The following is a 24,982-nucleotide window of genomic DNA, read 5'->3' as shown; positions in this document are numbered from 1 at the left end:
CCTTTGTACAGTCATACCTCGGGTTGAATATGCTTTGAGTTGAGCATGTTCGAGTTGCACTCCGCGGCAACCCGGAAGTAACAGAGCGCGTTACTTCTGGGTTTTGCAGCTTGCGCATGCGCAGACGCTCAAAATGACATGCGTATGCGCAGAAGCGGCGAAAAGCAACACACTTGTTTGCAGACGTGCTGTCGCTAGTTACGTTTGCTTCTAGATGCGAACAGGGCTCCAGAACGGATCCATTTCGTATCTAGAGGTACCACTGTACATCAAAACAAGGTGTGGTCTGAGCCTAGACACCAAAAGGGCCCAGCACAAGGACAAACTTCCACTGCGCATGTTGACAGCATTTGCATAAAAGGCAACACCATTGTTTAACACTGTTAACACTAGCAGGAAAAGGGAAGGGCTGAGCCTCAGTGGTAGAGCATGCAATAGTGGAAGAAACACCTCTTTACCTTGACTTTTGACACCTGAGATAGGTGATTTGAGGGCCCACCCTATTCCTGGGACTGTAACTTGTTTTGAACTGTTTTTAATGCTTTGGTTTTAAATTGCTGCAACACCCCCGGCCCCAAACTCTTGGAATTAATAGTGAAGGGTAGGTTAACACATGGAAATTGTGATTACTAACATGTTTTGCATGCAGAAGATCCCAAGTTCAATCCATGGCACTTCCAGAGAGGGCTCTGTCTGAAATTGTGGAGAGCCACTGCCAATCAGTGGAGCTAGATGAACCAACAATTGGCTCCGTTTTCTAAGGAGCCCATGCAAAGGGCTTGCCTTGCACACCCGCTTCCCCTTCCCCTCCCTCTTCCTGGGTTGCTAGGAAGAGGAACAAAGCAGGATTCCGTTTTGCTTTCATAGATTCTTGGCTGACCATTATGTGCAAGCCATAAAATGTGGCTCAAATTACATCAAACGAAACCAACGGGTTTTGAAGTTGGCTTGCTTGCTAAACCACAATTCCTGATTCATGTGTGCTCCTGGCAAGACAGGAGAAGTGAAACGGAACCCTGGTTTATTTCTCCTCCGGGAAATAAGCAGGAGAGGGGATGGGGTGTTTGTGAGTCTTGCTCAGGCTCACAGAGGCTCGATTCGTGTAAAGTTAAATGGTGGTTTGGCATGCCGTGCGAAAACGGCCACTCTGCACAGGGACACAACCACCGCAGTCTCCTTACTTTATGAAGTTTCTCCAGAAGCTTGAGTGCGGCTGTGATGTAACTGCCATACAAGACAGGGATCAATAATGTTTTTCTTCCGTTCAAGAGGTAAACCACGGCACCTTTATAGAGATCCACCAGCCTCAAGAAGTACCCTGGACATACCTGAGACCACCAGTTATCTAAACAGGGTTACACAAAGCAAAACATGTAGCTATAAGCTTAATCATAGAATCGTAGTTGGAAAGAGAGCGTCATCTAGATCAAACATGACAGATCTCAACTAGATCATACATGACAGATGGCCATCCAACCTCTGCTTAAAAACCTCCAAGGCTTCAGGAGCATTATAAGCCTATTAACAGGCATATTTACTTGGGGGAGAGGGAAGAACCACCAACACATGATGCCTATACCATTTGTAAACACTAAAATCCCAGCATATGAATGGGGTCAGATTTGCAGTTTTATAAATGCATTCCTACAGATCTTAAGCATGTTCACTTAAGGAGCAAATCCCACTGAACTGCATGAGCCTTATATTCCCAAATACCGTATTTTTTGCTCTATAAGACTCACTTTTTCCCTCCTAAAAAGTAAGGGGGAATGTGTGTGCGTCTTATGGAGCGAATGCAGGCTGTGCAGCTATCCCAGAAGCCAGAACAGCAAGAGGGATTGCTGCTTTCACTGCGCAGCGATCCCTCTTCCTGTTCTGGCTTCTGAGATTCAGAATATTTTTTTTCGTTTTCCTCCTCCAAAAACTAGGTGCGTCTTGTGGTCTGGTGCGTCTTATAGAGCGAAAAATACGGGTAAGTAGTGCAAAAAGGTCCCTGGTCTTTGTCAAGCATCACATTTGACAAAAAGACAGCTGATGGCATGGGTGCCGAGAGTTGCAGCTCGGCAATATCTGGAGGACCGCAGGTTCCTCATCCCTACTTTATGGTAGTGTGGCTGAATACGCCTTGAATCCCACAGGCAGTCGCTTTACACCAGGTATGGGGGGAAACTGGACCCCTGGATGTTAAAAATCCCATCAACCCTACAAGCATAGTTAATGGCCACAGCAATTTAGGAGAGCAAAAGTGGTGTGAAGAACAGGGAAGGGGGGACCTTGGTGTGCATCTCCCACCTAAGACTTTACTGGGGTTCCTGTCCAGACGCAGAATCGCCATCGCCAAGGGAAGCGTTAAGGTGACGTAGTACTTTGAGTCTTGAAACGGCGGGAACTCTGGGAGAATCAGGTAGATTCTCATGGCTTCAACATCCGGTGGGGAACTGGGCAGCCCTGGGATCAAAAAGCTTTCGAAGCTCTTCAGGATCTGCAAAGAGGGGGGAAAGAAATGAGGCTCAAAACATTGCTCTACTGCAGCCACAAAGGCTTGTTTCAGCTCAACTCTGGCACTATGGAGCCAACCCAAGTTTATGAACCAGTCACAACAGGAGCAATTTCGGCAGGCCTCCAGAAGTGGAGACTCAACCGGTGTATTTGGAATTCTACAAAGTCATGGTGAAACTTAGTGATCTCCAAAGTAGGTGGTGGAGTTTGGTTTTGGGAAGAAAGGAGGGAAAGTGACAGGGAGGGCTGTGGTGTCATGGCAAACAACTACAGTGGTACCTCGGGTTAAGTACTTAATTCGTTCCGGAGATCCATTCTTAACCTGAAATTGTTCTTAACCTGAAGCACCACTTCAGCTAATGGGGTGTCCCGCTGCTGCCGCCGGAGCATGATTTCTGTACTCATCCTGAAGCAAAGTTCTTAACCCGAGGTACTATTTCTGGGTTAGCGGAGTCTGTAACCTGAAGCGTATGTAACCTGAAGCATATGTAACCTGAGCTACCACTGTACAACAAACCATGCTCAGATTTGGGAGCGTTTAGATCTGGCTTGTGACTGCACATCGTACAGTAGTACCTCGGGTTACATACGCTTCAGGTTACAGACTCCTCTAACCCAGAAATAGTGCTTCAGGTTAAGAACTTTGCTTCAGGATGAGAACAGAAATCGTGCTCTGGCAACGCGGCGACAACTGGAGGCCCCATTAACTAAAATGGTGTTTCAGGTTAAGAACAGTTTCAGGTTAAAAACGGACCTCTGGAACGAATTAAGTACTTAACCCGAGGTACCACTGTATTCCAAGCTGGGAAAGTTTGGCTTCATCAGGAGAAACAGCATCCAGGTTTCAAACATGCATTTGAGGCAAAATGTTTTGTATTTTGCACATGAAGGGGGGGACCTGCAAGATGTTTGCCAAGGCATGTCCTTAGGATGGTACTGAGTCATACTAATGAACAGGTTGTGGCTTTGCTCTCTTACGAGTTTTCTCATGAGCTCCTCCCAAAAGCTCTGTACAAAGCAGAAAGCTTAAAAACTTTAACGCCTTTGAAGTCTGCACCTGGTCAAGCAAGATGGAATGCTGGGACGTCATCAGCTTATCAAACATCAGTCTGGTGGAATTCAAGTCGACCCCTGGAATTTTGGGACTCGTTTTAAAATGTTCATCTATTCTACAAAATGAAAATGAAAATTGAGAGACAGAAATATTCCTGGCGTGCAATGTATTTACAAACAGTAATTATTAACGTTTGAGCTACTTAAGCTATACGCAGCTCCAAACTCTGTAATTAATAGTTGCTCATACAAACTTCCTATTATGTTGAAGATGAATCCTTATCAGGAGTATCAGCAAGACCAACGAGCAACTTACAACCACGCAAGGGACATGCACTTCTCTCAGCAGAATTCTGTCACCCAGCAGAATTTTAGCATTCTTTCCACGGAATTTGACTGCCCCTTATTAACTGTGGGAGCTGTATAAAACCACAGCTTGTTTAGCAGCCATGTGCAGATTCTAGATTCAGCGGCAATTTGTCAACTGAATACCAGTTGTAAAGGAATACCAATTGCAAAGAATGGGTATTGCTTTCATGCCAATTTATTAGCTTTTTGGAAATATCTGATGATGGCGGAAAGGGTGATAGATTAGGTGGGCATTTGCTAGATCCAGCTGGAGGTTCTCTAGCTGATGTGAAGCGAGGAAAGACGACACCCAGTGATCTAATAAACAGCAGCAGGCAAAAGACCTGCAATCTTTCTAGTAAAAGGGAAAAAAACCCAGCAGCTTAACACGCTCTTAAGACGTTACATCACAAACAATGTCTGTAGCATTTTACAGGTGTTCCGTGAGCATGTCAGTGCTCCAAACGCCAACCACAAATTCTTCCCCTTGCACAAACATGCTGCTGAGTTAGCTGCCAAGGCTGCAACATCAGGTGCCCTCTTGGGGAAGAAGCTCCGTTTAAACCACGTATCGTATTTGCCAGTTGACTGCTAAAAGCCCATAGGATGCAGAGAGAGCTAAACGTAGCCCCTGAAAGCTTAGCTACCATTGCCATAACAACACAGACAATGGACCCGAGAAGGTTCCTTCCAAGGCGCCTAGAGGATCATGTTATCCTAACGGTACAGAGCCAGCACACAGAATTGGTTCTGACAGGATGCAAGTTCAGCCAGGGAGCTTTTTCTATGCCTGCATCAGCCATCAAAAATCTTACATAAAGGGTCAGGCAGTGTCCCTCCTCCCCTCCACATGTTTGGCCCTGGGCTGTGAGGCCTCTTATGTAACCATCACTAGGATTCACAGAACGGCTAGTCTTGGGGGTCCGAGCCTTTTTCTCTCTTCTATGCCTCCACCCTCCTTGGTCAGGAAGCTACCAACTTCTTCTTCTTCTTATTGCTTAAAAAATAATAATTCTCACCTTCCCCACCCCCTCCTGGCAAAAACATGGCTCTCCCCATCTCCATATTATTTTCACAACAACCCTGTGACATAGGTTAACGGCTAAGAGATGATGGTTGGGCCTAAGGTCACACAGTGAGCTCTCTGGATTTGAACCCAGGTCTCCAAGGTCCTAGTCCCACACTCAGACCACTAGACCACACAGGCCCTCACAGACTGAAACCTCATTGGCCACCTGCTTTACATCTGCTTGATCAAGAGTCCCCACTGCAGGGACTAAGCCTGGAAGACATCAGAGGGTGTTTCCTCCTGCCCTACGTAAGTTTAAGGCACTTACTTCTTTTCTAAGAAGCTCCCGTTCCAGCAGGCAGCCGAGGACAGGATCTGCACAACCTCACTGCTTAGAGTGGAGGGACAAGAAGAGAGAGAGACATGGGTTATATGGCCACGCTGTTGTTTTTCACATAGTGTATTTACTTTTTGAGTTCTGTTGCTCCAAGGTGAAATCATCATGGAGCCAGCTGGGGTAGCCTAAGTGACATCTGTGGAGGTTGGCTGCCCAGCTGTCAGTCTTGTGATGTCACTATGACATCAGGTGGCCCGTTCTCCCTTTGGAGTTGCGCGAGAAAGGGAATTCCAAACCCAGCCTCAATACTGTCAACCTTGTGGAGGCTGACTGAGGCAGCTTCAGCATGGGACAATTGTGTCATGCCTCAGGAGTACTGAATCGAACAACTCAAAGCATGGATTCCACCTGCCCAACCCTGGAAGGGTATCTTCAGGGTCACTGACAAATGTTGCTGGAGACCTCTGAAGACAGGGTGAAAATTATCCGTGTGATGCAGAGGAGTCCATAACAGAAATCCAGACAGCAGCAGCTCCCCTACCCACTGAACCTTTTTCACCAGGTTTGGGGAACTAGTTAACTAGCCCTCACTTGAAGATCGTGAAGTATTTGTAAAAGTTAAGTCGCTTCCTCTGGCGCCCCAAAAAAACAAGTGCCTAGAATTTCCTTGCTTTCAGAAACCCATCAGCAAATTATTTGATTCCATTTATGAATCACTTCCCATAAAATATCACAAAGGGATTTCAGAGTAGGGAAAAAAACCGGCAATAAAAAGAATAAAAACAATGGCAATGGTTGCCTAGGCGACTGTCTACATCTCCTTAGATTGCCTCTGGCTTTTGCACACGTGTGGTCTGCCACCCACATCTATTTTAGAAAAGCCAAAAAGTACTGTAGCCTGGCAGAAGATGACTTAACAAGTAGCTCGGAAATTTGGAAAGTGATACTTGGAAACAAACTCTGACTCAACACTAGAACGCACCTACAGCAGGGAGCTGCAGAGTCTCCATCGACAGCTTGATGTAAGCCAAGGATGTTGGCCATCCAGATGTTGCTGAACTACAATACCCATCATCCCTGGCCATTGGCCGTGCTTGCTGGGGCTGATGGGAGTTGCAGTTCTGCAGCATCTGGTGTAAACCATCATACCACTCAGTGGAAGCAACAATCTGAGCAGGCCCCCTGTCTACCCTGAGCTGCAAGGCCGCTGCTCCAGCAGCTAACAGAGAACAGCACATTCACTGGTGCATGATGCAAGAAAAGGATTCTGATTTTCAGTTCCATTCTGGAAGGCAGACATTATGGCACACACATCTCAGGGGTGGAGACAAAGATGGAATGAGGTCTACAGGAGTCTATAGGCCATGGATGAGCTTATATTTCAGAGCAGGAGGAGCAGCTCAAACCCATCCCATGCCAACCCATCCAAGGGCAACCATATTGTTTCCAGAGCTTACGTCCCAACCCTTGAACACCTATGAAGATTTCACACGAAGCCACAAGGAAGAAATACTAAACAGTGCGTCAGAAAAGCAAAAAAGGAACATACTTCACTGAATTAGGATTGTTCTTTTCCGAAAGCTTTTGTCTCCACATGTCTATTGTATCGTCATTAATCAAACAGGTGTAGTCACTTTGATTTATGGCCCGGAAATCATCCGCTGGCTGAGAATTCTGGAAAAGGAGGTAGGTCTCAACGCGGATTTCGCCAAGTGGGATTGGAGGGGCTTCACTGCAGCTTTCGTTAGCATGCGAGGGGAGCTTCCCTCTAGGGAGGCCCTTTTGGCTGGGGTTTCCACCACCCCCACCCCAGAATAGGCCACGCCTACCGCTAGATAACTTATACAGAGATGATATGTATCAGTTCCAAGAACCATCCTCCCCAGGGACTGTTTGGATGTCCTCTCCAACCTCATTATGGACAGCATCTCATTTCTTCTCCCCTGCCCATTTCTGGTCCTGTCACTGAATGCTGGAGTGTTCGTCCAAGCCAAGTGATATTACAGTTGTGTTGTATACGGGACCTGCCTTTACTTTGCATATAAAGTTTGCCCTCTTATCAGAAGTGCATGAGTTTGAGGCCCAATCGGGGGAGACAGGAGAAGCAGCCAAATAACATCCCTACCAGCCGTGGGTAGGAACCCACGCCTGCCCCTATTTACCTCTGTTTCAGAGCAAAGCACGAACGTTTGGTCTCCTCCAGAGAAGATATGTTTAACAATGTAATATTTACAAGCATCTGTTGGGAGAAGAACGAAGCAAATTAGTTACGTCACACAGTACTCACAAACACCCTACGTACTTCCTTTTCCCTTCCAAAGCAGGATTACAAAAGCTATTCAGGGGCCAGCAAACTTTTTCAGCAGGGGGCCGGTCCACTCTCCCTCAGACCTTGTGGAGGGCCGGACTATATTTTGAAAAAAAATATGAACGAATGCCTATGCCCCACAAATAACCCAGAGATGCATTTTAAATAAAAGCACACATTCCACTCATATAAAAACACACTGATTCCCAGACCGTCTGTGGGCCGGATTTAGAAGGCAATTGGGCCGTATCCAGCCCCTGGGCCTTAGTTTGCCTACCCATGCTATAGATCATAATGCCTCTTTGGGGTGGTTGCCTGCCTGGTACAACTCAAAAGACAAGAAACCAAAGGCATTCACTATTTTTTAAGACCATGTTCTTAATTTGCATTATTTAGAACTTATGCCACTGCTTTCTCTTTGCTGCATTAACTGTTGTCTCAGAAACTGTGAAATGGTGGACTGCCTCCTCTAAGCAGCATGCTCTTCTGAAGCTTAGCTTAAGACTCAATTTTATTTGGCATACTGTGACACAGTGCAGAGCAAGGAGCGCAGGAACCTGGCTTACATCAGCAGCTCTCTAGGGTTTCAGGCCAGAGTCGTTCCCAGTCCTAACTGTAGACACGGGGGAATCAAACTTGGGCTTTTCTGCATGTGACGAGTCCCCTAACAACTCTCAGGACCCTTAACAAACTACAGTTCCCAGGATTCCTTGGGGGAAGTCATGGCTGTCTAAAGCGGTGTAACACTATGGCAGATCAAGTTGATGAACTATGCCGAAATGGCAAAATTAACTGGGAAGCTCAGGGACTAAGAAGACAAGAAATTTAAAAAAAGAATGGGAAATGTTTATAATGTATATACAAAATCATTGCAAAGAGGTCAAAACATTAGCAGGATTTTAAATACACTTGTAATGTAATAGAAACTACAGATAATTTAGGAAGATGAAAAATTTAGAGAAGTATTGATATGCAGATGCAAACAGAATTAAGAGGACCCACGGATGGGATTGGGGGCAGGGGGAGTCAGGAGATTCACAGTAATCTCGATACATGAATGTGTGTGACATTTTGATGTAACTTTATTCTTTTTCTTTCTTTTCTTCGAAAATCAAATTAAAAAATTATTTTAAAAAGTGGTGTAACAATGCTTTAAATGTTTAATGCAGATGGAGGCCTTAAGTTCTCATCCATAATGGACTCTTTTTTGTCAGCACAGAGAGGAAAAAAAGTGACAGCACAGTAGCTGTCACTCTTAAACATTCCCAACAGATGGTAAAGCTGGGGCATTATGAATTTGCTGCTTCAGAAACAAACGTGTGATTTATTTATTTATGGCAGCTATAACCCACCCTTTAGCAAAAAACGAAACAAAAAACCCTTTCCATAGCAGCTTACAAAAATCAGCACTAAGACAGCCCCTGCTCTCAGGCTCACAATCTAGAAGGACATGACACACGTCAGTATTAAGCAATGTGATGGCTTGATCGATATCTCAGGTAGAGCAGCATATTCAGGCTTACTTGCACTCTGACTGGTCTCAACTGGTCTCACCTACAACCACTGGTTTCGCCTACACACACTGAGCACGTGTCAGAATCTCAGCTTTGCTTCTGTTCGAGTCACAACTTACCTGATCTACCAGAGATTTGTTCATTGTGAGCTGCCCAGGGGCCTTTGACTGGGGAAGGACATTTAAGACTGCAGGTGTGCCCAGTTCCCAGCTGGCCTCTGGTTCCGCAACCGAATGCATAGATAATTCCTGAAGAAGGCACAAAGGCGAGAGTGTGCTGCCTGCAAACAACAACAGAACAAAAATATTGCAAAGTTTGTAAGAGTCTGCATAGATATATATTTCTGCTTACAGTTGCTTTTTTAAAAGCAGGAATACACTCAGTAAAAAAAAATTGGAGTAGAGAAAGTTTTTTGCTCTTTCATTATTAACTGTCAAGAGGAATTGGAAAACATTCATCTTTAAGCATATATTGGGTGGCTGGAAAATACGGTTCCTGCCAGCCCTGGGATCAAAGGATGGAAAGCTTTTAACTCTTGTTTCTGAAATGTTTTAAATCATAGAAATGTGGGAAGGGACCCCAAGGGTCATCTAGTCCAACCCCCTGCAAGGCAGGAATAAAATAAACATTTTGGAATAAACAAAATGCTTTGCTTAAAGCTGTGGATCAGTTTGCCACCCTGGTTTCCTCCTGGTTGAAGGGTGGGATATAAGCTGAATAATCAATAAATACTATTCCCCCCCCCCAACCATATTACAATTTAAACATTTATTCAGTATACAACTTTTCCCACCCTCCACCTTCATATGTATCTGGCCGTAACGGATGTAAAGAAATGCACTGAGGTGTCTTCAAAATTCCAGATATGAACCTGCAGCTTTCAGGGATGCTACTGCGCATAATAACCTCTCGCTGCAACAGCTCTTAAGAATAAAACAGCAATGACCAGTTAATTTAAGAACGTATTTATATACAGTGGTACCTCTGGTTACGGACTTAATTCGTTCCGGAGGTCCGTTCTTAACCTGAAACCATTCTTAACCTGAGGTACCACTTTAGCTAATGGGGCCTCCCGCTGCCGCCATGAGATTTCTGTTCTCATCCTGGGGCAAAGTTCTTAACCCGAGGTACTGCTTCCTGGTTAGCGGCGTCTGTAAACCTGAGGTGTTTGTAACCCGAGGTACCACTGTACAGAGAACATGTAAGATATATGAAAGAATGTGTTGTGCCCTTATCCTACTCTAAGCCCAGCAGATTCCAGCTGCTGCGGCTTCTACTATGCTAGGGGGCAAACAAGGCTGAGCATTCCCCTGTCCCAGCGCCGCACACTTGCAAAGGAAGAACCAAAGCGCTCACTCACCTACCACAAGCGATTTGGGACACCTCACTGCCCATCAGCTCCAGGACCCTTCTGGGGTTGACTTCATCGTTCAAGGAATCGTGGCCAAGCTGCCCACAGGAGCCCGAGCCGAAAGTAAACACCCCTCCACTCTGGCAAAGAAAGGGCAGACCATAATAGTTCCACTTAGAGAAGACCAGGCTCTCACAACAGCACCGGCCACTTGCCCAGCTGAACAGGCTCAAGGCCTACAGACAAACCACAGGCGGCCATAGGAATTTCAAAGATCATCTCCAGTAGCAAACGATGTTATTTGCTGGCACCAAAGACGTTTCCAAGCACAATTCAAAGTGTTGGTGCTGACCTTCAAAGCCCTAAAGGGGCTTGGCCCTGTATACCCGAAGGAGCATCTCCACCCCCATGCTTCAGCCTGGACACCGAGGTCTAGCCAGGGGCGTTCCGAGGGGGTACCATTCCAAAAAAGGGGGTGGGGACAAATTACAGTCATACGTTTACTTCAGGTTAAATATTTTCAGGTTGCGTCCCACGGCGACCCAGAAGTACCGGAAAGGGTTACTTCCGGGTTTCACCGCTCGCGCATGCGCCGGCGTTCAAAACGACGTCATGCGCATGTGCAAAAAGCGGAACATCGCGACCCGTGCATGCGCAGGTTGCGTTCTGCTCATGTTGCGAACGGGGCTCCGGAACAGATCCTGTTCGCAACCAGAGGTACTGCTGTACAGACCCCCAATCCGCAGCAGCCCCCAGCGGCGCACCACACCCCGCAAGCGATGCGCCACGCCCCCAGGACACACACCACGCCCTCTGGCATGAGCGCCGCTCAGGGTACCAGAGCAGGTTGCTTCGCCTCTGGGTTCAGCTCCGAGGGTCTTCTCGGGGTTCCCTCATATGAAGCTACAGGGAACCAGGGAAAGGGCCTTCTTGGTAGTTGTGACCATCCTGTGGAATGCCCTCCCATTAGATGTCAAGGAAATATACAACGATCTATGTTGGAAAGTTTTTAATGTTTGATGTTTTATTATGCTTTTATATTTTTTGGAAGTGGCCCAGAGTGGCTGGGGCAACCAGTCAAATGGGTGAGGTACTAATAATATTACAGTGGTATATTGGTTCTCAAACTTAACTCGTTCCATAAGTCCGTTCCAAAACCAAAGCTTCCCAAAACTAAGGCACGCTTTCCCATAGAAAGTAATGCAAAGTGCAAAATGGATTAATCTGTTCCAGACTTTTAAAAACAACCCCGAAAACAGCCATTCAACATTAATTTTACTATCTAACGAGACCACTGAGCCATAAAACGAAAGCAATAAACGACATACTGCAGTCACACAATCAATCAGTCAGTCGCTGAACTGGATTCCACACAGTCACAAAAATGAAATAAAAAAGCCGTAAAAACCGAAACACAAAATAAATACAAAAGCAGACACTCAAAACAGAGCACATTTGGCTTCCAAAAAAAGTTCACAAACCGATTACTTCCGGGTTTGCAGTGTTTGGGTTCCAAGTTGTTTGAGTACCAAGGCATTTGAGAACCAAGGTACCATTGTAATACTAATGAATAGTAGTAGTAAAAGAAAAGGAAGTATTCTTAATATACATAAATCTAAGAAGAAGGGGAGACCTATTCTACCTCTGTGGTGTGCTTGTTTTGTCTTTATCCTCAGGCAGCTGTTGATTTAGTTTTGGTTTTTTTTAATGGACAGAAGCATTACAGTAAGATGCCCACGCCCAAACCAATGTCTCTGTGGAGGTCATAAAAACTAAGTCAGACAGAAGTGACAAAGGAGGACGTTTTAGATCTAGCAGACAAATTAAAAACAAGTCAAAGCAGACAGATGGTGTACACCCAAGGGACAGTACATACAGTTTCTCAGTGGTGAGGGAGAAGCATTCTGGAATATTTCTCTTCGTTATGGAAGAACACGGCTTTCATTAAAGAAGCCTAGTCACAGATGGAAGTGTGGAAACTCAAAACCTGCAAGTAATCCTCCTGTCTCCTCCACCTGTACCCCCGAGGATGCTTAATAAGGATTTTCCCTTTACCTTTGTCAGGACTGCTGTGTGGTCATTCCCACAGCTGATATAGACAACCTTTTGAGTCCTCAAGAGCTTCACGTGGCAGGGAGACTCCCGGTCTGCAGTTAGAGAAAACAAAGAACGAGGTTGTGAAATATTGCAATACTCACAGGGCAGCTCCGGGCAAGTCTTGGTCTCTTAAACTCAGTTTCTCAGCCTACAAGATTATTATATAGATTATATATATTATAATAATAATAACAATTAAAGTAAGATGCTACAGAACTGGACTAACAAAACAACCTGCTGCCATCAGCTCTGTTACGTATACTATTACCAAAGCCAAGCAGTGAGGTCACACAAGATACAGCCAAGCTTTCGTCACATTTTAGAAGACATCTGAAGGCAGCCCTGTATAGGAATTTCTTTTTTAATGTTTGATGTTTTACTGTGCTTAATTTCATTTCATTTGTTGGAAGCCACACAGATGGGAAGCATATTAATTACTGTATTTTTCGCTCTAAAGGACACATAGGAGGGGGAGAACAGGGGGGGGAATTCTCCCCCTCTCTGCTCAGCAGAGCAGAGCCCCTTCCATTTCTCCTCCCACTTCGCTGAAGGGGTGCTGCACAGAGAGGGAAAACTGTGCAGCGCCTCTCCAGCGAAGCGAAGCCTGGAGAGCAAGAGTGATTGGTGTGCACCGACCCCTCTCGCTCTCCAGGCTTCAGGCGGCCATCCACAAGCCTTTGGAGCACGGCGGGAACTCCTGCTAAGCTCCGAAGACTTGCGGATAGCTGCCTGAAGCCCCCGGAGCGCAGTGGGAGTTCCCTGCGCTCCGGAGGCTTCAGGCAGCTTCAGTGAAAGCAATGCAAAGCCTCTGGAGCATGGGGGGGAGCTCTCCCTCTGCACTTTGGAGGCTTCGTGTTGCTATTGCTGAAGCCAAGGAGCCTGCATTCGCTCCATAGGACGCACACACATTTCCCCTTCATTTTTGGAAGGGAAAAAGTGCGTCCTATAGAGTGAAAAATACGATAACTAGTTGTTACTGTTGTTGTATGTATCACAGAATGATTTAATTCTGCAACCAAGTTGGGCTAGAATCAGATTAGCTGCCCCGTGGGACCAAGGAACGAAAAGTAGTCTACACGTCTTAAAACTAATAAGCGCAGGTCTCCTTTCACGTTGGGTGAGCAGCACAAGAATGATTCCAAAAACAAAAATTGTTATCGTCTCCGGACGACTGCTTGAATTACCTCTCTCGTCACTCAGCCCCAGCTGTCCTGAGGCATTCTTCCCCCAACCAAACACGGCTCCGGAGAGAGACAAGGCAAAGCTATGCGCCCCTCCTGCATCCACCTGGGCCAAAGGGATCCCTTCAAGCGATCTGACGCGCTGAGGACTGGTTTGGGAGGGGAACTCTTTGCCCAGCCCAAGTTGCCCGTGGTTGTTCTGTCCCCAGGAGAAGAACTGTCCATCTGGAAAAAAGAAACCAAGACACAGGCAACAGCGGTCAGAAAAATAACCCCCCTCTTATATTACAGCAGCATATTGACAGAATGAGTGCATGATGTGTTAAGGGAGGGACACGTCGTGCGCCATCCACCTTTGGTCCCCATCCTGCACTCAGACCTCACCTGTAGCTCCTAGGAGCTGTCAGCATGCCACACCCGGGAACGGCTTCAACTGGCCAGCTAAACCAGGTGAGGGTAGCCAATGGGTCTCAGACCCTCAGTGAGTGAGGAACTTTCCTTGCATGCAAAGACAAGATCCGGTGGACTGAACAGGTGAGATCAATAGCGGGTCCAATGGTCAAGAAGGTGGTTTCTGCCCATGTTGTAGATGGAGGTGAGGAGCAGATGGGGTAGTCACCCTGGGAAGGGAGCCCATCTAGGAGAAGGGAAACTCTGATTCTAAGCCTTCACTACCTTGCCCTTTTTGGGAGAAGAAACGGCTAAGGAGTAAACCCAGCTGTTGTTGGACTACAACTCCCATCATCCCTAGCTAGCAGGACCAGCGGTCAGGGATGATGGGAATTGTAGTCCAAAAAAACCAGCTGGAGACCCAAGTTTGGAAGCTCCTGCAGCCAATCGGAAGCCGCAGAAGCCCCATGAGACGTTTGGGTTGCAAAGAATGTTCACAAACTGGAACGCTCACTTCTGGGTTTCAATCGTTTAGGAGCCAAAACGTCCAAGTACCAAGATGTTCGGAATCCAAGGTACAACTGTACTTCATTTGGGAGGAAAGGCAGAATCTAAAACATAATTGTTACTACTAATACTACTAATAGTAATGTTGCAGAACTAGTAAGAAAGCTTAGCTATTAGAGGTGGCAAAAGGGTGGAAGGAAGAAGCAGCCCCGACAATAATAGACTGGAATAATAAACTACAAGAATTTGCTGAAATGGCGCAGTTGACAAATAGCCTGAGAGGCAATCCAAAACAAAAATTTATGGAAAAATTGGATAGATATAAGATATATGTTCAAAAACATAGTAAAGGTTTGCTATCAATGCTAGCATTCGATTGACGTTGGAGAGAAATTGAGTTGAGAAACAAGATTAAGGGTACATATTGCTATAGGAATATACTAGATAAAATGTAAAGAAATATACAATAATAAGAGTACATTCATTTGTATAAAAAAAAAAATACGAGATTGACAGGAAGTCCGTAGTGTTGGTACAAATGTTATTTTGAAATGGCTTTATGTCTTCGTTTTTTATTTTATTTTATTTTTTCTTTCTTTAGGTACATAAATTTGGTATATAAACTATATATACATGTTGGAAATTATATTATTATATGCCCTGTAATGTAATATGATAATGTATACATATGTGACTTAAGAACGTTAATAAAATAAAAATTTAAAAAAGAAAGCTTAGCTATTAGAAGTTAATATTACCATACCAGCTGCAAGAGCAAGACAATGCCAATTGCCACAGGAGACCTGAAGTATCATCTCTTGGTTCAGTTTTTTTATCAACCTAAAACAGCAAAACAATTCATTTATTTTATTTTTTAAAACAACAACAGCAGAAGAAGCACACACTAAAATACCACCTCTAGTTTTAACAACTGTGTCATTATGAAGGGAACTTATGTTAAACAGTTTAGAAGGCATCATCTGAAAGCTTAAGCAAAAATGGCTTTGCTTTTTAAAACATTGCAGTTCAGTGCAGATAACAAGAGGAGCTTTAGATAAAAATAGCCTTTTTATAGTATCCTCTCATTTGATGTTCTAACTATGCCTGGCTCTTGCATCACCTTAGGGATGAGATTCTTAAATTAAGGTCTCTGGTGCACTTTTAGATTGTACCCGAGCGCACTGTGCAAATTAACACATAAAACTACTGGAGAGTGAAGAAGATTTCTACTGCAGGCTGAACAGCAGCTTACAGAAATTCAACAGGTGGAGCCTTTACAAGTACAAAAGGAAAATTATGGGGAAAGCTGCACCATGCATGTGCTGTCTAATTCACTGCGTAATGTCACACCTCCATGGCAGCCATTTTGTGTCCAATGCCCACAACGTTGCCCATTGGTCCAAAATGTTGGTCCAAGGTCTGGGCAACAGTAGAGAAGGCAAATACGAGAGACTGAGAGGGGAGCTGCATCCACAAACTCAGGCACACACTAAAATAAAGTGAGATGGGGTTGCAGGATTGCACAGCTACTCTCCCACCACACATGCACCAATGTACAGGCACACAGTTCTTCCACATGACAGGAGGTGAAATGTGCCATCCCCTCCCCCCTCACATGTGCACTGGTGTGCTAATATGCACATATAGGGTCCCTTGTAGTTCTATAAAGTTCAGCAGGCTGTGGGTGCATGCCCAGTCAGTGTGTAGAATTCCATTCCACACACACACCCTAAAAAGCAACAAGAGGTTATTTAGTCTGAAAACTGCTGGTATCAAGCTAACATAGCAAAGCACGGTGTTTGGTAACCGCTCTGATTACCTTGGTACAGCCACAGAGTCTTCTGCCGTTGTGAGGCCCAGCTGTCCATCACTACCTGCCCCCCAGGAAAAGAGTTGGCCTTGGTCACTGAGGGCCACGCTGTGAGATTCTCCACAGGCAACGTGGACTATGCGCTGATCAGCTAAAGCGTCAATTTGCTCTGAGGGGAAAAGAGAAGAATAACGCTGGTGGAACATGCTAAGCGACAAAACACATGTGCTCATCGTTCAAAGCAAAGTTTGGGTGTATGTGTGCAGAAAGAGATATACACACCTTTAAAAAAATCTCATCTAATATAAATTTTGGAAAGTTGTTCATTTGCCAGCTACGCATTTGGGCAGGGTCTTAATATATCACAACCAAATTCTGTGTTATGGTTCAGGATCAGATTTTCTGTGTGGATTTGGATACCACCGGTCGCCATTTTGAATCAAGATGGCAGACTGAGCCCTTTCACAAAGGCACAAACTTTAGTCACTGAACTCAAAACTGCACTGATTTTTGGTTTTTAAGACTTCACAAGCAATGCCAGGTAGGTGTATGAAAATAAAGTCATTTTGCTTTCACCCATTTTGAAATGATACAGAAGCTGAGGAGAAACATGTTCATTAGACGCAGCAGACATGTGTGGTGTTTATGTGTGCACACTCTAACTCTGTGCAGCCACACAGCCAGGATCCAGAGAGCTACTTCACAGCCCGTCAACTTAGAGCAATAATTTTTCCTCAGGAGTCCCATCCCTCGCCACTAACTGCTTGGGTTTCAGGAAGGAGACTCGGCAATTCCTACTGGGAGATGCCAAGGATTGAACCTACGACCTTCTGCATGCAAGACAAGTGCTCTTCAACTAAGCTATGGCCCTTTCCCCTAGCAAATAAGCAAGCAGTAGGAGCTGACTGTCAAGAAGCTCAACTACCGTTAAATAGTCACCCATAACTTAAGTCCAGTACCTGCCTCCTGGGACAACAGAACAAAACAAGCCTCAGACCACTTTCATCTGCAGAGTAACTCCAATCTAACGTGGGCAGTGATTGTTTAACCAATGCCGTCTATAATGGGGGGTGAAATCCCCAAAAAGGATGTTACTTTTTTCCTGTATGCCACAACAGCTGCGAGAATATTACTAGTGAAGAATTGAAAGAAACAAGATTTACCGACTATCGCAGAATGGCAGATGAAGATGATGGATTATATGGAACTTGCCGAACTGACTGGGAGTCTCCGAGATCAGAGAGAAGAGACGGTGGAAGAAGATTGGAAGTAGTTTAAAGAATACTTGAAAAAATATGTTAATATTTAAATCTTAGAATAGCTCTGGAAGTGGATATAGGCTGTAGGGTTAGAAGTAGAAGATAAGTGTATTTTAAAAGTTTTATTTGTAAGTGATAAAATGTGAAGATTTTTATGGTAAAAGCAAGTGTGATAAAAAAGGGCTAGAAATTATGATATATGTAAACTGCTAAAGATGAGGTAAAATGAAAATCAGATGGGGGGGACTTGGGGAAGCTCGCCTAACAATGTTTAGAAAAAATAAGGATAAGAGAAGAATTTGTTTGTATTGGTTGTTTTTCTGTTTGTGTTGTTTAGTTGTGCTATAAAATGAATAAAAAAATGGGGGGGGAATGCCGCCCTCTATAATGACTGGTGGCAGCTAAGGTCTCAGGGCTAAAGGATTTCCCCGTCTCTTGGCTTGTAAACATGTTTTAAATGGAGAGAAGTGTATTCTGCATGAAAGGGACACATACTACTATTTAGCTGTCCTGAGTAGCAGAGGTGGTGCTCAGCTTGCTGGAGCACACCAGGCAGAACAGAAAGGCTTTTGTACAGATGGTGCCCCACTAAGAGGCTGGCAGCGCTGTTAAGAGCTTGCTAAAACTGAAAATAGCTGTGCAGAAGAACAGTCTCCCTTCCCCACTTTCAGCTGCTATGCGCATCGCAGTGATTCACAAGCAGATGGAACAGTTTCTTCCCAGATGGAATGTGCTTTTTGGTCTATCAACTTGTCCCTTTAATGCCATTTGGGATCTGGAGAAAAGGAGGCACAATTAATCGCCGCAGGGTCCCTGAAACCGTCAAGCGAAAATCCCAGGGCGGAAAAGATTTCAGTCCTGCAGGAAGAGCAGAGGGTTGCAAAATGAGGACATGTCTCCATTTCATAAATCATTTACTTTATTTTCTTCCTAGCTGCTGCACTACAAAACCCGTTAATTAACCTGAACTGCAGCTGCTAGAATAAATCGTCGGATGTGGACATTTCAATGGGGAGGAATATCTACAGCAGCATTCACAGACTCTCCAAACTTCCATCCTGCAGCCCTCCAAGATACATGAGGGCATAAAAACCTGAGGCATCCTCAGCCATGAGCTTCTTCTAGCTGACAAATGACTGGCATTAGATAGCCTGTTACAGTTGGGGGTTTTTTTTTTGATGGTCAGATCCTATCACATAGGAAGAGTCCCGCTGCATCAGACCAAAGGACTGTCCAGCCCAGCATTCTGTTCCCCCAGTGGCCAACCAGACAGTGTTAGAAATTTCCCAGGGACTTTTTGCAAATGAGGCAGGTCCAGACCTGCAACCATGCAGAGATCTCTGGATGACAGGTTGGCAACTGGCAACTCCATCTGGCTGGCCCCTCCAGCTTTCTTAAGCAGCTAAGCAGAAGAGCTTAATTACTGCCTTTATATCTCACCAAGGAGTATATAGTTCACGCCTTCCTCAGTTAATCCCTACAGTGACCCTGTGAGGTAGATCAAGAGGCTGTGGCTGGCCCAAGGTCACATCTGAGTGGGGATTTGAACCCTGATCTCCCAGGTCCTAGTCCAACACTCTAACCACTACACCACACTGGCTTCCTAGAGGGTACTTCTGCTACAGGACAGCTATATAAAGTCGATAAACAAATATGGAGAAAGCAGAATGTCAGTTAGAGAAGAATCTGAAATACTTTGCTTGAAGCTTGAATATGTTTTATTATGGATTGTTTTGTTTGACGTTTTCATGTTTTGTAAACCACTCTTAAGATACTTTCAAGTAAGAAGCAGCATAGAAACAGGGAGGAAATGGCGCCTAAATATTCTGTTGTGGCAACCGTAACCTGGGTTTAAGGTGCCATTCAGCGATTAGCTCATATATCTGAGTTTCTAACACTGCAACCAGATGATTACAGGAAACTCACAAGCTGGATCTGAGTGCTACTGTGCTCTCTTGCTCACGATCCCCAGCTCAATTCAAGGTGCTGGCTTTGGCCTATAAAGCCTTATGCAGCTCAAGGCTTCAGTGCCTCAAAGAGCACAAACCTGGACCCTGCATTCCTCATCTGAGGCCTGTGCATTTTCTGAGGGAATTGTGGGTCTTTTCAGTCGTGTCTCGCTGCTTGTGGTGTACTCCTCCCCAGGGAAGTACACCTGGTGATATCATTCTCTTTTTTCTTCTTCTATGTGCCAGGCAAAAACATTTTTATTTACCCAGGGCTTTGTTCCTTAGTTGGGAGAATAACTAGCAATGCCTGTGACCTCTTTTTGTACTCATGCCTGTAACTGGGGTGCTCCTTTGATGTATATATATTTATGGATAAGTGTTTAAGTCTTATGTGTTTTTGTATGTGATTTTAAAGTTTCCTGCTATTTTTATTACGCAAGTCACTACGAGACAATTTGGTGCAGAAAGCGAGAAATGAATTGTCACCATCATGATCTCGGAAGCACACAGTTCAAACCTGGGAGCTTGACCAGATTGCCAGCTAGTTAGTGCAAATGCTATGCGTATCAGCACCAAGCCAGAAAACTTTCTGCATCCTGGTTGGGGAAAAAGCACAGTATGTTACAGCCAGCTGGCAAAGCCTCCCAAAATCCACCCTGCAAACACATTAAGGACAAACAGTTTCAAAAACATGGTGCCTGGGGCAGATTAAATAATCCCTACAAGAAGATGGAACAGAAATGGAATAGCAGGATTTCGAGAGCAAACTTCTCAGGAATGAAAATCTGCAAGAGGAAGTTTGTGAAAAGAGCTTTTTTGGGTTGCAACTCAAAAGCACAAGCTAAATTTAGCCAAGAGTATACTTTCACTGAGGGACGCAGGTGGCGCTGTGGGTATAACCTCAGTGCCTAGGACTTGCCGATCGTATGGTCGGCGGTTCAAATCCCTGCGGCGGGGTGAGCTCCCGTCTTTCGGTCCCAGCTCCTGCCCACCTAGCAGTTCGAAAGCACCCCCAAGTGCAAGTAGATAAATAGGTACCGCTTTATAGCGGGAAGGTAAACGGCGTTTCCGTGTGCTGCGCTGGTGCTGGCTCGCCAGAACAGCTTCGTCACGCTGGCCACGTGACCCGGAAGTGTCTCCGGACAGCGCTGGCCCCCGGCCTCTTAAGTGAGATGGGCGCACAACCCTAGAGTCGGACACGACTGGCACGTACGGGCAGGGGTACCTTTACCTTTTTATACTTTCACTGGTAATACCAACCTGAGTTTCCTGTACCTCCCACCCAGTTTATTTTTACACAACACTTAGGGACCTCAGGCATATTTGCCAAACTGGCAATCCCCTATCCATGGTATCAAGACTGAAAAGTCTTCCCCCCCCCCCCAAGACCCAATCCCTGAACCACGACCCTCAAAGGCAGGAATCTGTAAGCTGTGGCCCTCCAGTTAAGGGTAGTCAGAGTGGTTTATCCACTAGTTCCTATTGCCAGGGAACTCTGAAAACTGTAGCTATTTGAAGGTAACAGCTCTCAGCTGCCTTAAACTGAAGTTGTCTGGATTCTTTGGAGGAAACCAGACTGTTTAAAGTGGTATGATTCCACTTGAAATATATATAGTGCAGACATGGCCACAGACCGGGGGGGGGGGGGACTGCTAGGCTTCTATTAAGCATCTGGGAAGCAGTATGGACCTAACTAAACTCATACGCATCTCTTCATTCAAGAGTAAAGGGACAGGCAGCATCACCTGAACACGACACTCTCCTGACACACTAGCCTACTATCTCCCGTCAAAGGTTACTTTGGGATCAGCCAGAATGAAATGTGAGCCAAACAGGAGCCGGTGGCTGAAATGGAAACTCCCAGCATCAGCCTCAAGGAGTAATGGAACACTGTCAGGAAAGCCTCTGGGGCCTGTCTACCTGGCCTTCAGAAACCTCTCCCATCACAGGCCCTGAACCATGGTGGGAAAGTGCCCTTGAACTATGACAGTGACTCCTGCTTGTTCAGATTCAGGACAGAGAGGGAGGAGAAACTAGTCTACTACACAAAGGAGACATTTATGATTCTTGCTCTAGGCCAGTTGTGCCTACTCAGCAGGGCTGGGCGATATTTGGTTTCCAACACTGTGATACATCACCAGCTAAACATTGCGATATATCAATATATAAAGGTAAAGGGACCCCTGACTATTAGGTCCAGTCGTGGCTGACGCTGGGGTTGCGGCGCTCATCTCACTTTACTGGCTGAGGGAGCCGGCGTACAGCTTCCGGGTCATGTGGCCAGCATGACTAAGCCGCTTCGGGCGAACCAGAGCAGCACACGGAAACGCCGTTTACCTTCCCGCCAGAGCGGTACCTATTTATCTACTTGCACTTTGAGGTGCTTTAGAACTGCTAGGTTGGCAGGAGCAGGGACTGAGCAACGGGAGCTCACCCCGTCGCGGGGATTTGAACCGCCGACAAGTCCTAGGCTCTGTGGTTTAACTGTCAGCGCCACCCACATCCTTATATCAATATATGACGATGTCTGAAATAAAGATGGAACTATGTAGAGGCCAACAGCAGGGCTGGGCAATATTTGGTTTTCAGCATCGTGATATATCACCAGGAAAACATCGGAAATATACTGATATATCCTGGGATAGCTCAGTCAGTAGAGCATAAGACTCACTCTCAGCGTTGTAGGTTTGAGCCCTACGTTGGGCAAAAGATTCCTGCATTGCAGGGGGGGTTGGACTAGATACCCCTTGTGGTCCCTTCCAACTCTTTTAATTCCATGCTTCTGTGATGTCTGACATAAGGATGGAGCTATGCAGAGGCATTGGCCGACTTCACGGTTTTTCCCACGCTGTGATATCTGCATAGCGCGCGCGCGCACCATGATTCGTAATATATTGCCAGGTCAAAAATAATGAAAACTGATTAACACAATATGGACTTCAAACTGGTTTTGGATGATATGTCGCTATTATCACCCAGACCTACTGCTCAGCACCAGCATGTGGCCCCCAGGAGGTTACCCAGAATGGAACATGGCCCTGCCCTATATACCTCCAGGTTGGCGTCATTGCCAGACTGTACTCCTATTTCAATATAATTTCTAGGTCACCCTTCAGTATAAACCTCCCACGATGGGCTGCAATTAATAATAAAATGGAAGGAGTAGCATAGACAAGCCAAACCTGAACCCCAGTAGTACCAGCTACCAGCAGAGCTATTTCATTAAATGTGAACAAGCACCTGGCTGCAGGTGCGGTGACACCACCTTACCTGGCTTGCTTCCTTCCCTCTCGTGGCCGAGTTGCCCTTTCCTGTTCAAGCCACATGTATACACTTCGCCATCCTCCAGCAGGAAGATAGAATGGTTCTCGCCACAAGCCACTTCCTTGACGCTCTTCTCGTGAATGAACCCGCTGCTCCGGGGCTCGGTGATTATCGCTTGCAGCACGTTACCTTCCCCAGGGTGTCCCAAAGACCAATATCCCCAACATAACATCTTCTCTTCTTTTAGCAAGTCATGTATCTTGGTTTTTTCCTGAGGGAGAAGAGGAGGGGAAACCAATCCATAAATCAGGAATCATCTACAGACCAGGGAAACAGGACCATAGGAAGTGATGCCAGCAAAAGGAGACATTTCCTGTCCCATCATGCAAACAAAGGAGCAGTAGCTCTTTTCTTCAGCTTCCATTCCTTGGAATAACTTTCCTAAAAGATGCCCAGCAGCAAACTATTTTTCTAACAGTTTCAATTTCATTTATTTAAGCAGTTTATATACTGCTAATATTTGGGGTGGGGGAGCAGGCCTCTGGGCAGTATACAAAGTATCTTAAAACACATATTAATAATCAAATAATTTTTTAATAATCCACAATCAAAAACCAAATTAGCAACCCAAAGAGCACCATGGTAAGCATTACACATGAAAACCAAGTGTAAGAAGAAGAAGAAGAAGTTCCACGCTGCACCTTCAGAACTTGGTGTGATGGATCACGTGTCGCTAATACAACACACACACACACACCCCTTCCGTAAGTCAAAAACACAACACACAAATACCACCATGTTCAGTGGCAAGCGTTCTCTGAATGCAGCTTGCCAGCTGGCAGAGCAACCACAGCAGCAAATAAAACTTCGACGCTCTTGTTCACTGGGACATTAATGCCAGAACAAATTTGTTTCTGTTGACAGTGGCTTCGTTATGTAAATTGACGGCTTGTTCCTTCCACAACTCTCTCTACATGGAAAGCACTTCATGTCCTCGCCGGGTGTTCACGTTTCACTGCAGGTCAGCATCTGAACTTAAGGCAGATGCTCCTCCAAACAACTGCACATCACCCCAGACCAACTGGGCTATTCCATGGGAAGCTGTCCGCCATGGTATAGCCAAGGAACCTGGAACAGGTGGGGTGGGAGACACCGGCAGCATTCAGATTCCAGTCTTATGCATTCAAGGATGGCTCCCATGCAGAATGCTGTCTAGCAATTTATATGCTGATGGGGAAGTAATGGCCACTGATAACAGTTATTTAACAGGGGAAGAAGAGGAAGGCTGGGCAAGCTATCAAAATCTGCAACAACAGCTGCTGTGGTATAAGTAGAGGCTGTGACATGGGCAGCGACAGCCTGCATAGGGCAAGGTAAGTAGGGCTGGACACTTTGAGCTGATCTGGAAAGAGTACGGTTTGCCATACTAAGTGAACAAGGTTCAGGCTCATGAGAACCCCATTCCACTTCTGCATTGTGGAGACCAGGAGCACCTGCCTCCATTTTCAAATAGCCAGTTTGTTGTTTTGTCCAGACTAGGGAACTATGGATTGCTTTAACTACCGTTGATTCCAAAAAGCCAAAATCAGGAGCCACGATGTGTATGTTTGTTAGCTAAGATCAACCACAGTTTATCCCATTGGGACCAAACAAACTGTGGTTAGTTGCAAACGTAGGCAGGTCCTTCTGATTTCTTCCTTGCAGCCACAATAGAGGAGGGAGTACACAGGCGGGTACATAGGGACGCAGGTGGCGCTGTGGGTTAAACCACACAGCCTAGGACTTGCCAATCAGAAGGTCGACGGTTCGAATCCCTGCGACGGGGTGAGCTCCCATTGCTTGGTCCCTGCTCCTGCCAACCTAGCAGTTCGAAAGCACCTCAAAGTGCAAGTAGATAAATAGGCACCGCTCAGGCGGGGAGGTAAATGGTGTTTCCATGAGCTGCTCTGGTTCGCCAGAAGCGGCTTAGTCATGCTGGCCACATGACCCGGAAGCTGTACGCCGGCTCACTTGGCCAATAAAGCAAGATGAGCACCACAACCCCAGAGTTAGTCATGACTGGACCTAATGGTCAGGGGTCCCTCTACCTTTACACAGGCCCATAGA

At 45.7% G+C, this 24,982-nt stretch overlaps 1 protein-coding gene across 4 annotated transcripts in view; it reads right to left on the bottom strand.

Annotated features, from left to right (window-relative positions):
- HERC3 (HECT and RLD domain containing E3 ubiquitin protein ligase 3) overlaps nucleotides 1-24,982 on the bottom strand; it is a 53,805-nt gene that overhangs the window by 16,501 nt on the left and 12,322 nt on the right. For 2 of the 4 annotated variants that reach the window (XM_081924859.1, XM_081924860.1), the window contains exons 2-14: nucleotides 22,883-23,147; nucleotides 16,414-16,573; nucleotides 15,358-15,434; nucleotides 13,701-13,922; nucleotides 12,475-12,566; nucleotides 10,429-10,559; nucleotides 9,188-9,348; nucleotides 7,409-7,485; nucleotides 6,796-6,920; nucleotides 5,238-5,300; nucleotides 3,557-3,668; nucleotides 2,293-2,482; nucleotides 1,182-1,345 (exon numbers count right to left, since the gene is read on the bottom strand). In XM_081924859.1, the coding sequence (XP_081780985.1) occupies nucleotides 1,182-1,345; nucleotides 2,293-2,482; nucleotides 3,557-3,668; nucleotides 5,238-5,300; nucleotides 6,796-6,920; nucleotides 7,409-7,485; nucleotides 9,188-9,348; nucleotides 10,429-10,559; nucleotides 12,475-12,566; nucleotides 13,701-13,922; nucleotides 15,358-15,434; nucleotides 16,414-16,573; nucleotides 22,883-23,108 (1,800 nt within the window). In that variant the 5' untranslated portion in view covers nucleotides 23,109-23,147. The remainder of the gene's footprint in view (nucleotides 1-1,181; nucleotides 1,346-2,292; nucleotides 2,483-3,556; nucleotides 3,669-5,237; nucleotides 5,301-6,795; nucleotides 6,921-7,408; nucleotides 7,486-9,187; nucleotides 9,349-10,428; nucleotides 10,560-12,474; nucleotides 12,567-13,700; nucleotides 13,923-15,357; nucleotides 15,435-16,413; nucleotides 16,574-22,882; nucleotides 23,148-24,982) is intronic. The other 2 variants (XM_081924861.1, XM_081924862.1) reach the window with 1 other exon arrangement.

The sequence above is a fragment of the Podarcis melisellensis genome, assembly GCF_964234715.1.
Source record: "Podarcis melisellensis genome assembly, chromosome: 9".
NCBI classification, from domain to species: Eukaryota; Metazoa; Chordata; class Lepidosauria; order Squamata; family Lacertidae; genus Podarcis; species Podarcis melisellensis.
The sequence above is the reverse complement of the archived record's forward strand: the minus strand, read 5'-3'. Positions and strand labels throughout refer to the sequence as shown.